Source organism: Macaca thibetana, chromosome 5 (genome assembly GCF_024542745.1).
Source record: "Macaca thibetana thibetana isolate TM-01 chromosome 5, ASM2454274v1, whole genome shotgun sequence".
In the NCBI taxonomy this organism is placed as follows: Eukaryota; Metazoa; Chordata; class Mammalia; order Primates; family Cercopithecidae; genus Macaca; species Macaca thibetana.
Window position 1 is genome coordinate 108,752,991 of NC_065582.1, and position 13,670 is coordinate 108,766,660.

At 39.0% G+C, this 13,670-nt stretch overlaps 2 protein-coding genes across 6 annotated transcripts in view; both read right to left on the reverse strand.

The window, feature by feature from the left end:
* The window catches only part of AASDH (aminoadipate-semialdehyde dehydrogenase), a 41,262-nt gene extending 41,028 nt beyond the window's left edge, over positions 1 to 234 (reverse strand). For 2 of the 5 annotated variants that reach the window (XM_050791877.1, XM_050791872.1), the window contains exon 1: positions 89 to 234. The gene's annotated coding sequence lies outside the window, so the exon portion shown is untranslated. The remainder of the gene's footprint in view (positions 1 to 88) is intronic. The other 3 variants (XM_050791873.1, XM_050791875.1, XM_050791879.1) reach the window with 3 other exon arrangements.
* A 6,218-nt stretch (positions 235 to 6,452) lies between these two features.
* Positions 6,453 to 13,670, reverse strand: part of PPAT (phosphoribosyl pyrophosphate amidotransferase) — a 42,966-nt gene continuing 35,748 nt past the window's right edge. The window contains exons 9-11 of the mRNA XM_050792024.1: positions 12,201 to 12,422; positions 9,640 to 9,760; positions 6,453 to 8,549 (exon numbers count right to left, since the gene is read on the reverse strand). Of these exons, the coding sequence (XP_050647981.1) occupies positions 8,353 to 8,549; positions 9,640 to 9,760; positions 12,201 to 12,422 (540 nt within the window). The 3' untranslated portion in view covers positions 6,453 to 8,352. The remainder of the gene's footprint in view (positions 8,550 to 9,639; positions 9,761 to 12,200; positions 12,423 to 13,670) is intronic.

A 13,670-nucleotide genomic window follows, 5' to 3' on the forward strand; every position in this document is an offset into this window, starting at 1 on the left:
AATGCGTGTGGAAGCAGGCTTAGGCCTCGCGGCACTTCGCCTCCCTCACACCGACCCCCGCCGGACACCGCGCCCTGCGGCGACTCACTTAGCAAGTCTCGCGGATTAGGTTTGTTCGCATTCGGACCTTTCCCAGACGGCTCGTCGCGGATACTTCTCACCGCGAAGCTGCAGCTCCCAGAAGCCGTAAAGCTATCCCAGAGCGAGGCCCCATACGCAAATCTTCCGCGTCGCCATGTGACGTCAGTGCGAGCGACCCCAGGGAGGCTGTGTCGAGCTGACCCGGCCTCTCCTGAAGCCGAAGCGCCAACTTGAGAGAAGAGTTCTGTAGGCTTTTTCACTTTTGGTTATCTGCTCAGGCGCTCCTTGGGGTCGCGCATGGTCTCGGACAGGGTTTGCAAGGACTTTGGAGCTGACCAGTTTGTAGCCATAACCCTTTCGTACTTGCCAAGAAACTCTGGGCAAGACTTGAATTTTGAGCTGCAGTATTCTCGTTCATAAGGTGAGAATAAAAACATCACCTAGGGTTGATGTGAAGAGAGATGAAATCATTGTGAAATAGGAGAGTTATTGGCCTTCAACCAATGACATTTTCTGCAAACGTGCTGGAGATATGGCTGCAGCAGTGACGCCTGCAAACGACGTTCCTGTCATCATGATGCTGACCTTTTAATTGGGAAGCAGATTGAAACGATAAGGAATTTGACAGGAGCATTTATTAGGACCTGTAAAGAAATTAAAGCAGGTCCGTGGTGGAGTTTTGTAAACTATATGCCTGAATACAAGTTTCTGTTTCCAAGGGAATTGTTACAGTTGGAGATATGTCAATTATCACAGTAAGCGTCAAGGGTAGTAACAGTGGTGTTTTAAAGCTACTGTCTGGTGGCAGAGTAATCGGGATTTTTTTGTTTGGGGGGTTTTAGCCGTGGGAGGGATTGCGAATTCAGCTCTGCATCAAAACAGTACGTGAAAAAAAAAGGACGCTCTCGCAGCCGTAGTTGTTGGTGACAAGGAAACTGTGGTACGAATCTAAGCAAAAAATATCTCCACATGCCAGCTATACTTGTCCAAGATGTCCCATGGGCTACTCAAACTGACACAGCCTTATTTATGTATTTAGGTTGGAAGTGGGCAAAAGTGTATCTTGTCTATATTTCTATGTTGGGATGACACCATCATCCACCCAGCCAGCCAGTTAACCTTCCCACTTAACCCTCTTACATCCGATTAGACCCTGTGTCCTCTAGTTCTCAGTCCCCAGCACCCGGCTGGCTACATCAGAATTGCAAGGAGTGATATTTTAGAAGATTTCCAAATTCCTGGACTCCATCCCCAGAGGTTCATCCCCTAGTTTTCTAGGAGGGGCCTAGAGCCTGCGTTTTTTAGATGTTCATCGCCATTACTGCTACTTTAGTTCAGGTGTTCTTGGTCAGCTTTTTCCTAAAACGTTTTCAGTTTTGTTTGCCTTTGATTGACTCTAAATTGCTGCCAAAATGATCTGTTTTATTATTCCAGTATCATCTTCCAACTCTCTGATATTAATAATCTTTTTAAGTTTTTCTTCCCTTGCAGTATCTGTTTCCCTCAAGTTTCCTTTTTCTTTCTCCTGTTGGTTTTGTGCTCTTTCATAATAAGAGGCTTTCCTAGGATGTCTAGTGGTCCTTATCTGCTCATATGTAAGTGGGGGGATATTTAAACGTTGATTGGAAGATCTTGAGCCCATAGGACGTTTGTTGAAAATCAAGTGGGAGAGGAGGGGTATGGAGGCTGGGGTATGTCTCAAAATTTAGTACAATTTTGATTTAATTCTCTTATTTTAGGTGCCTGGTGTCTTCCATTACAGAGACCCCGTTTTACTACTGAACAATAAAAAAAAGCCTTCAGGTCCGCATCCCGCAGGGTCTCCACTCTCGGCTTTGGAGCCCCCCTCCCTCTTTCTCTGTAGAAGGGAGCTTCTTCCTTTCTTCTCCCTTCTTTCTTGGCTATTCAACTTTCTGCTCCTTAAAACAAAACAAAACAAAACAAAACAAAAAAACCCAAAAAAACAAAAAAAAAGCCTTCAGAGTAAGGCTGGGGGGGCGGGTGGCATAAAGGATGTAACTCTCCTAAATGAACTTCCAGTCCTTTTAGTTACCCTCTTCACTTCTGCTTCCTGAAGACAGTTTCTGAGCTTTTTAGGGGTTTCTGTGATACAGATAGAATTGCTTGTTGGTTTTGCTCACTGGGGGTTTACAATTCAGCTTTTTCGAGTCAACTGAGCCCTTTGCTGTTGATCCAGAATTTTATTTCCATTATTCCTTTTCTTTAACCCTCAAGAGTTTATGACTTTAAAAATCCTGTTACTGTCATTTTCAGGGACTCTTAGGGAGCAAATGTACAACACTATGTTTAAGACAGCATTTTTACCTGATAATCCAGGGTTATCATTCTAAAACATATACCAGATCAATCATAGCATTCTTCTGCTATGAGAATAAGAAGCTTCAATGATCCCTTGTTGCCTGCATAACATTCGGACTGTTCAGCAAGGTAAACAAGAGTTTATTTTCTTTCTAACTCGATCTCTCACAGCAGGCCACAGCTCCCCCACCCATCTTCCACATTCCCCATACCTGATACTGTAAATTCTAGTCATAATGAGAGGCTAGTAAGAGTTCTGAGCATACAAAAGTCCTTATCATGTTTCCACACCTGTGTTTTGGCTGGGCTCAGGCTGAAATACCCTTCTTTCTCCATGCCTGCTTGATGAAAATATAGCTTAAACATCACTTCTTCAGCGATGCCTTTCTTCAAGCCCTGAAGAATAATTTATCCAGACTCCTCCATGAACCCACCATACTCTTGGGAGGGGTCATTTGTCATGGGACCTGCATATTCTGGGTTTGCCAAGAACGTAAGGTCCTAACTGCTCTTTACCTAGGTCATTTTTCAGGGTGGTTTGGGATGATCCGTTTCATAGCTCAAGTATTCTTCCCAAAGAGTAGGCTTGCTTCCACTTAACTACACAAGTAGTGAATCCCCCAAACTCAGTGTTCCTCTCCTATAATGTAACCCACTGACTGCATGTGCAGACATCCATGGAGGCCCATCTTCACCATCCCGGTGGGACTTGGGGGACATGGAAAACTGGCATAAACATAAGTTCTGACTTCTGCTTTTGCCATAAATTACAAAGTTCTTTGTCACTGACCCAGGAATCTAAGTTTACTGCCATAAAACAGATAACAGGCTATCTTATTAACTTTGAAATAGGTTTCAATTCCAGACCCTTCCCAGACAGCGACATATATTTCTTACAGCATCAGTTGTTATTGTTGCTGCATTATTTCCAAATCTGACCTCCTATACTAAATAGCACCCTTATAGCAGGGATTCATGTCTTATGTGCTTGTTTCCCAAACTATTTTTTTTTTTTTAACTCTACTCCATCCACTTACATTGTTCCAGTTGCAGGGAAATATCAAATGCCTACCCTGTACCCTGCTGATACTTTGTACCTTGACTGGCACTACTCATTTTAGGGCTCATCTCTCAGTTGTCAATGTCATTGTTTCCTTTAAAAAAAGTTCAAAAATAATTTGGCGGTGGCTCACGCCTGTAATCCCTGCACTTTGGGAGGCCGAGGCGGGCGGATCACGAGGTCAGGAGATCGAGACCATCCTGGCTAACACGGTGAAACCCCGTCTCTACTAAAATACAAAAAAATTAGCCGGGCGCGGTGGCGGGCGCCTGTAGTCCCAGCTACTCCGGAGGCTGAGGCAGGAGGATGGCACGAACCCGGGAGGCGGAGCTTGCAGTGAGCCGAGATGGTGCCACTGCACTCCAGCCTGGGCAACAGAGTGAAGACTCCGCCTCAAAAAAAAAAAATAAATAATAATAATAATAATAATTTGGAAAATCGTTGACCCTACTTGAAAACAAGGTTAGGTCCTCCTGTTATGTGCACTTGTAGCACATATCACAGTTGGGATAATGAGGCATTGTGTGATTTACTCTAACAGTGTTCAGCTGCTCAGGAGAAGGCAGAGAGCCAATTAGTGGGTTTTTCAGGCTTGGTGTTTTGACAGGTATTAGTCTGTTCTCACATTGCTTCAAGTAAATATCTGAGACTGGCTAATTTATAAAGAAAAAAGGTTTAATTGACTCAGTTCCACATGGCTGGGGAGCCCTCAGGAAACTTAAAATCATGGTGGAAGGCACCTCTTCACAGAGCACGAGGAAAGAACAGCTAACTATGAAAGTAGAATGGAAGGCCAGGAGTGGTGGCTCACGCCTGTAATCCCAGCACTTTGGGAGGCCGAGGTGGGTGGATCATGAGGTCAAGAGATCAAGACCATCCTGGCCAAAACGGTGAAACCGTCTCTATGAAAAATATAAAAATTAACTGGGCATGGTGGCACATGCCTGTAGTCCCAGCTACTCGGGAGGCTGAGGCAGGAGAATCACTTGAACCCAGGAGGCGGAGGTTGCGGTGAGCCGAGACTGTGCCACTGCACTCCAGCCTGGCGACATAGTGAGACTCCATCTCAAAAAAACAAAACAAAACAAAAACCCTCACTCTTTGCTTTAACAATAACAAGCGTGGTAAGGGTGGTGTCGGTCCATAAGTTAGATAGGCAGTTGCTAGGCAGATGTCCTTGCAGAAGTATGTGTGTATGTGTGTGTTGTGTTTAAGATTGTGGTGGCCTTTGTGCAGGTTGTAAATTTTGGTAGTCTTTTGATAGTTCTTGTTATCAACCATATGTATATGAGAACCCTTCCCCTTCATGGCCTTTCCTGGCTCTGTTTATCAGGGTTTTAATACAAGTGACTCCATTTTCAATTTGACAACTTCCACATTTCCTCTTTTGATCAAGGTCTTTCTCAAAAGCATCACTGATCAATCATCCTGTATGTAGGTTTTGATGTCTCTTGGTGCCAGTCTGCCCCCATGTTGAAGGGAGTCATTGGTAACTAGGAATTACCATCAAAATCCTTTAGCCACATTTGAGCAACAAAAGAGGTTTGGAGGGAGTGGATCTCAGGCTAAGTATACCTGGAGTCCATTGTTAAGTTCAATTTTGTCTCTTCCACAGGCACTGGCTATCATCTCAAAGTGCTGGGAGAGCATTTTTCTGTTAGGAGTTGCATTTCTATGCAAATTTGACAAGAAACAGGTATAAAGTTCTTTAAAAAAATACAAAGTAACTATCTCAGCATAATAGTTTTGAGCCATGAACCTAGGCTTAAAGGCAACCAACTGAATAAATCAAATGATCATGAGGAATTAGGTGAGACCTGTTATACCATGTGGCCTATTTTCTTATTTTGTGTAAATTCTCCAAAGGAATGTATCCAGGTACAGCATGTAGTATGAGCAAAAGCACAGACATCTCTTTGTTTAGCTGGTACACAGCAATCCTATTATTTAGCGTTCCATGACTGGCTTGAATTAAAGCAGAGAGAGCTAACTCTGTTTTAAAAAAGACCGTTAGTACAATTTGAACAAAACGTTTACTGAGGATGTTGCCAGTATTACCCCCTGGGTGGACTAAAGGATTTGGTCACTCACACTATCTACTGATTGTGAAATTTCAATTACACCATTATCCTGCCAAATGAAAGAGGCAGGCATAAACAAGGAAGAATAAAGAGGGGCAAAAGTGTCATTAGGATGGGGAGTTATGTTCCATCATCTTGGAAAAAGCTGCCCACAGTATGAAGAGGTTAACTTTTCATTCCGGTTTACAGGTTATAGCATTGAGCAGTTTTGGGAACCTTTGGGCATGAGATTTCTCCCTTAAAATTCAGTTAGTTTGAGCTTGGGCTTTAAGAACATAGCAAGTCTCATTTTTAGTAATTCTATGGAAGAATGTTGGATTGGAGGAATAGAAGAATTAAAGATCCAGTCCAGCGACCAAGGTTTACCTAGTTGCACAGAAATTTTCTTAACACTGGCAGGTGCCCTACTAGTAATCTTTCCTGTCTGTGACCAGTTTATCCTTAACATGGGAGACTTTTTCTTTGGATACCTTCAATATTAAGTATGTAGTATTTTCAGAGTGGTGCCTTTCATTTAGTTAATATGCATTTATGTTCCCTCTGTCATTTGATGGCTTGATTGCTCATTTCTTTTAAGCACTGAATAATATTCTATTGTCTGAATGTACTACAGTTTATCTATTCATGTACCTACCCACCCCAACACTTTGAATCTAATCCTGCTCTTCCATGACACTCCCTCTTTCCCCATAGTGCTTCCAAGGAACTTGCCACGATGTAGTGCTTACTTAGTATTGCATTTCTAATTACTTTATTTGTCCCTCATAGTCAACCAGACGTTTTGCCTGTTTCATAAGAGATGGCCTATTTATTGAAATGCCTGGATCAGAGAAATAAGATATGACTAGGTGGTGCCAAGAATGGAGCCTAGAAGTTGTTTTCATGCTAAAAAAAAAAAAAGCACACACATATTTAAACGTACTTATTACACATATTTATCAACAAGGCATCACAAATAAGTCACAAAAAGTAGGCTTAGTTTAGTTCACAATATAAATCCCGTGAAAACACATTTTTCATCTCTGCAGTTTCTAATACTCTACGTATATAAATTTAAAGCAGTTAAACAACATTTGAGATTAAATTGGTAAAAAAAAAAAAAAATTGTAATTGAATTCAGACTTCAGAAAATTGTGAAGTAAAAGGCCATGATGGAGAAATATTAAGAAATCTGTAGAATTACCAAACTGTCACAGTATTATTTTTCCTTTACAAAAGCATCTCAGTAAAACAAAAACTACAGAAAACGCAAAGTAAAATCAGAGATTTTGGTTTAGTACTTTCCCTGAGTCTCTTGTGTTTTAAAAATCAAATTAAGGCCAGTTCAAAATTGACCCACAGGTCTTGCCTCCTCCATGCTGCCATGGGGAATACATTTAAGACAAGAGGCTGCACATGTTGAGGTGGTCCCAGGGCTTTATTCAAATGCCAATTTGCCCATGTCACTGCCACAGGGTTATCTGACCCACTGCTGCATGTGGGTTTAAAGAGCTGTCAAAATGTTATCTTGGCCTGCTATAATATAATATGTGAGACTATATACCAAAGGAAGACAAACAGTTTCAGTTATTAATAAATATTAAATTTCTAAATGGATCTGGACACTATATACATCAAATTATGGTAATATAACAGAAACAAATACTTTTATGTTTAAAAATTCTTACATAAACAAAGGTTTGGGATCATCTTAAACTTCTAAATCTCAGATGTTACAAGAAAAAACTTCAAAAAAGAAATCAAACTCATTAGATCTTAATAAAGTAGAAAAAAGTGATTATAAGATGATACTAATTCCCCAAAGTGGTTGTCTCTTTGATCCTTAAACAAAACTGGCCCCTATTGTGTCTGTACTTGATCACTTAATTGCAATAATGTTTATGTGTACATGCATATGTACATCTACATGTATATATGCTTGCAAGTGATCAAGCACTTCATTAAAAAAGCATATGATAATTAAGGATAAAGGGATTGTTTGAATCTAAAAATCTAGTTTTTATTTCAAATGTACCAGGTTACTTGCTGAGCTTATAGTATCAGGGCACTATGGATCACATTTTCTAGTCAAATGTAAGAAAAACTTTTTCACAGATTTTTACAACCCTTTTTAGGACATCTCAAAGAGAGATGGCAAAGATCTGCCAATTATGTCTCCTTCCATGATAATGAAATCTTAATTGTAAACTAATTTCAAAAAGTTAATAATCATTAGCTTTTCGAAAGCTAACAGTCATAAGCTGTCTTAAAATCAGAGGTGAAATGATGGTTCAAATCACAAAAGTATGACCCTTATTCACATTCTTATTATTTAATCTAATATAAGTATCCCATTGCACATGTGGGGTAACTGAGGCACCACAGATTATATTTTGTTTGTTTGTTGGTTTTTGAAGATTTGTCTACAGTTAGACAGGGAAACCAAGGTCATAACTACAGCCAGAACTGTCTTGTTGGCGTCACCTCTCCTTAACTCTAACTTCTTGCAGACCCTTTAAAGCACGGACTTGGCAAATGTCAGTGACCACCTGCCTTCTCTGACCAGGTAAAAAAGGCTAGCCGATGCTTGTGTAAAAAAAAGAACACCACATGTTGTTGTATTATATGCAATTAGAGATGTTCAGTTATCGCACTTTGGTATCCTTTTCAGAAAAAAAAAAAAAAAAAAAAAATCTCCAAACTTACAAAGGTAAACATAAGCATGGCATTTTACATTGTACCAACTGAGTAACAGTAAATAGATGAGGTGTGACCACTATAACTTCTTGACCAACTTTCTATCTTGAAACTACACACATCCAACCCTACCAGCTACCATTCCAATTCTACAGGATATTTTCCAGTGAGACAAGCTGTACAATGACCACTCTTTTCAAAACATTCCAGGCCATTTCCATTTTCTTGGATCATAATATCATGCTTTTTCTCTTTCTGTTTTTTAAACTTTATCCCTTCTTGTACAGATGAAACCAGTCCTTCTACTGACAGATACACAACACTGTTTGCTCCTAAAGGGAGAAAGAAGGAAAAGTAAAAATGTAATGAGAATTCCTTTAGAAAGGAAGAAATGCTTCAACAGAGAATAGTTACACACAGAATAATTTAACCTAGGATAAAAATTTCTCCTTTAGCCTTTCTTTTAAAAAAAGGAAAAAATAAGTCAATAAAACTCAGTTCCTTTATTTTTAAAATTTTAAATTGGAATCTAGGGGATAACATAATTTAAAACAGCAGAGGAGGCTTCAAGTCTAGAATGGAATTAGAGGGCTTTGGGAGTAATTTTCTTAATTAAGAAAGTGGAATTTAAAGTCAGGAAGATCTAGGCTCAAATTTAAGCTCAAGTTCACTCAGTTTTCCGAAGTCTATTCTTTCATCTATATAAGATGGTGGAAACATTGCCTAAATGTAGAGTTTTTATGATGTTATGATAATATAAATAATATAGGCAGTATAGTTTCTGGCAAAGTGTGAGTGCTCATAACATGTATGATACCCATCAGGATGATATTTAAAAATATTTAACCAGTGAGGCACGTGCATGACAGGTTAAAAGAAACACCAGCCACAAACAAGTCATTGTGCCTTGCCTTGTGTAGAGGAAGCAAGGCACAATGACTAAATATCATGTGTTATTTCCAGTTTATACATCACCTGATTTTGAAAGGAAGATGTCTTACCCAGGAAAACTTAGATCTCGAAGTCTCCTTATCTCATTATTGAATATGAACCTACACAAACTTTTTACTTTGTGATTTGTATCCACATCCAAATTACTCTGTTAGAATCTGATTAAATTATTTTTGTTTTTCTTGGGATCTGACTTTTGGGAGGTTTTAAGTGATATGCTTGCACTTCCCTCCACCTGGAAACCACCTCTCCCTTCTCTGATCTCACCTTGGCTTAGCTCTTCAACACAAGACTCTATGGCGTCTGCCCCATGCCAACTACTCTCACTGTTGAGAATAGTATTCAATATCTGCTTAACTTTAAAAACTTTTAACAAACACTGAATACTCCTTTTTACTAAAGGTGTAAAGACTGTCAAGCTTTGGGTTTTCTCTGTTAATAATCAAAGTTTATAGAAATTTTAATACTTACCTAGATATTCTGCAAGGTGATCAAATTCTGGTTTATTGGCAATGAGCTCTTCTTTTGTAGGAATGTTTATTCCCATGAAGCATGGATATTTAATTGGTGGTGAAGCTACTCGAATGTGTACCTTGGAAAGAAATCATTGTACACAAGGTTTGTAACACTATGCAAAATTCTCTTTCATTGTGCAAATACAATATAAAATTGTTTTGCAGAATATTCAGTAACAACATACGGGTAATAAACTATTCTTTCTACAAAGCTGCTGCTTGTTTTTTTTCTGTCACCTAATCATGAGAAATTTTCTTTCTCTAGATATCCTACTTCTCATTTGATGTCTTTACATTCCTAGAGCCACTTAGATTTTCTCTTGTAATACCGGGTACTTCTGCTTATCTCTTATCTTACCATTTTAAAAAGAAAAATACAATTTACCAGGTTATAACAAAACCTTACTACTACAACAGAGTTGTTTTTGTCTGTTACTATTATTTTTTTTGCCTTTCATCAGGTACATTTAAATGGCTATACTCAGTGTCCACATTTCCTTTTTAAACTTTATTAGAATAGATTTTCCCATTTTTGCTATGTAGTCTTCTTATTTAATGGCTGCATCATATTTAATCACTGATATATCAATTTACTAAATTACATTCTCTAACCGGGAGATATTTAAGCCATTTCCAGGTTCTTTGACTTTATTCTTTTTCACTGTTGCAATAAATGATGCAATTATGTTAAACTCTTATATCTATTACATAATTTCCACAGAATTCCAGAGTGAGATGATCATAATCCTAAACACAAGTATAAAAAAGGCTGGAAAATCATAATCCCAATTATCTTGGAAACTTTCTAAATAAACTGGCATACTGCTTTTCATCCCACTTTCTTCTACAGTGAGATTTTGTTTTTGATTTTTCAGAGATGGGATCTTACTATATGTTGCCCAGGCTGAGACTTTATTTTTAAATTTACTCAACTATTAGTTGTAAATGGCATCTCACTTCTGTAGTATGAGCTATGAAATAGAATAAGCTTTGAAATCTTAAAATAACTTAGTATATCTATATAAAAACATGTTGTACACAATGAATATATACATTTATCAATTTAAATAATAAAAATTAAAAAAAATTTTTTTCAAGACATAAAGTGAGGCCAGGTGTGGTGGCTCACACCTGTAATCCAAGCACCTTGGGAGGCTGAGACAGGCGGATGGCCTGAGCTCAGTTTGAGATCAGCATGGGCAACATGGCGAAACACTGCCTCTACTGAAAATACAAAAAATTAGCCGGGCATGGTGGTGTGTGCCTATGGTCCCAGCTATTTGGGAGGCTGAAGTGGGAGGATTGCTTGAGCCCAGGAGGTAGAGGTTGCAGTGAGGTGAGATGGAACCACTGCATTCCAACCAGGTGACACATTGAGTCCCAGTATCAAGGAAAAAACAAAAGACGTAAAGTGATATTAAAAAATAACTTGGCTGGGCACGGTGGCTCATGCCTGTAATCCTAACACCTTGGGAGGCCAAGGCAGGTGGATTACTTGAGCCCAGGAGCTCAAGACCAGCCTGGGAAACATGGTGAAACCCCGTCTCTACTAAAAATACAAAAATTAGCCTGACTGCAATGACGCATGCCTATAGTCCCAGAAACTGAGAAGGCTAAGGTGGGAGGATTGCTTGAGCCCCAGAAGCAGAGGTTGCAGTGAGTTGAGATGGTGCCATAGCACTCCAGCCTAGGCAACAGAGCCAGACACTGTCTTTAACAAAGAAATTTAAAAAAATATTAAGTCAAAGGTATTACACTGGAATTGGCTGCATGTCTTCAAGTAGAGAAAGCAATCAATACTCCACTGATTTTAAAGAGCATTCTATTTTGTGCTTTTAGACTTTTTTTTTGAGATTGGTTCGGCTCACTGCAATCTCCACCTCCCAGGCTCAAGCCATCCTCCCACCTCAGCCTCCTAAGTAGCTGGAATTTTAGGTGTGTGCCACCACGCCCCACCCATTTTTTGTAATTTTAGGAGAGGTGAGTTTCACTATGTCACCCAGGCTGGTCTTGAACTCCTAGACTCAAGCAATCTGCCCACCTCAGCCTCCCAAAGTGCTGGAATTATAGGCATAAGTCGCTGTGTCCAGCCTATTTTGTATAGTCTTTTTGTTAAAATTTTAGGTTTTTAAAAATTTAATTTAATTTTTTTAAATTTAATTTTACTATTATCTTTTATTTTTGTAGAGACAGGGTCTCACTATATTGCCCAGGCTGTCCTCGAACTCCTGGGCTCAAGCAACCCTCCTGCCTCAGGCTCCTGGGATTACAGGCATGAGCTACCTCACCCAGCCTTAAGCTTTTATATTGAGCTTTTTAATCTATTAAGGATTACATTTAAAGTGTGGCTGTTACATGTTCTCCAAGTTGCTACACAGTTAATCCTAAATCAAACTGATATAAAAAAGTTAATTTATTATATTGAACATCCATTTTGATTCACTACCCTGAATTGCAATTTTATGCCAGTATCTTATTGTTAACTGATGCTTTGGGATATGTTTTAATATTACTCACCTCTTTTGCACCAGATTCTTTGAGCAGTTTTATTATAGGTGAGATGGTATTGCCTCTCACAATTGAATCATCTACAAGAACAATTCTTTTGCCTTTAAAGTTGTCTGACAATACTCCAAATTTTTTTGCAACACCAAGTTGTCTTAACCTCATGTTTGGCTGAATGAAGGTTCTCCCTACATATCGGTTTTTACACAGCACCTCCACATATGGAAGTCCACACTGATAGAGAAGAAATGAAAGGACAATGAGGAGCAATATACAGAACAGGCAAATATTAGTTCTCTAGATTGTGTTGCCACCAGAATATTCAAGTGAAATTTCAAAATTATTTTCCTTTATTATTTGGAGAAAAGGCAAAAAGAAAAACCACTAAACAAAATATACTTGGTGGAAAAACCAATTCATTTTGTGAGGACTCATAATGTTTTTGTCTTAAACATTATTCCTGTTTTGAAAGATAACACTAAGCATATGAAGACATGACAAAGATTAAATCACTGTCAGAAAAATTCATTATTCAAAATGATAATTTTTATTTTTATTTTTTTGAGACGGACTTGCTCTGTCGCCCAGGCTGGAGCGCAGTGGCCGCGATCTCGGCTCACTGCAAGCTCCGCCTCCCGGGTTCACGCCATTCTCCTGCCTCAGCCTCCGAGTAGCTGGGACTATAGGCGCCCGCCACCACGCCCGGCTAGTTTTTTGTATTTTTAGTAGAGACGGGGTTTCACCATGTTAGCCAGGATGGTCTCGATCTCCTGACCTCGTGATCCACCCGCCTCGGCCTCCCAAAGCGCTGGGATTACAGGCTTGAGCCACCGCGCCCGGCCCAAAATAATTTTTAAAGAAATGAATTAAATAAATTAAAACCAGTAGACTAATGAGATACTTTTTAGGGATAGGAGGTAATTAACCCATTTATCAAGGTAATCTTTTATAAAATGTATGCATATTAATTATTTTAGAAGCTAATGAAGTATCCAAGGTAGTGAATATTGGATGTTATACCCCAGGATTACTATAGTTACACAATCTACCTGGTTATGAAAATAAAGCATAACACTGACAACATTATGCTAAATGAACATAAACAGCTTTATTATTACCCATACTTAGTAGCAAGCAAATATTCCAGTGACTTGCGAAGATGATTCAAGATGTTTATTTTAATATTAAGTAAATTTTTCCACTGAAGTCAATACACAGTTGATGAACAGCATGGGTTTGAAGTGCATGAGTCTACTTATAGGTGGATTTTCTTCCATCTCTGCCAACCCTTAGACAGCAAGACCAGCCCCTTCTTTTCCTCTTCCCTCCTCAGCCTACTCAACGTGAAGAAAACAATGAGGATGAAGACCTTTATGAAGATCCATTTTTACTTAAGGAATAGTAAATATATTTTCTCCTCCTCATGATTTTCTTCAAAGCATTTACTTTTCTCTAGCTTAAGTTATTGCAAGAATACAGTAT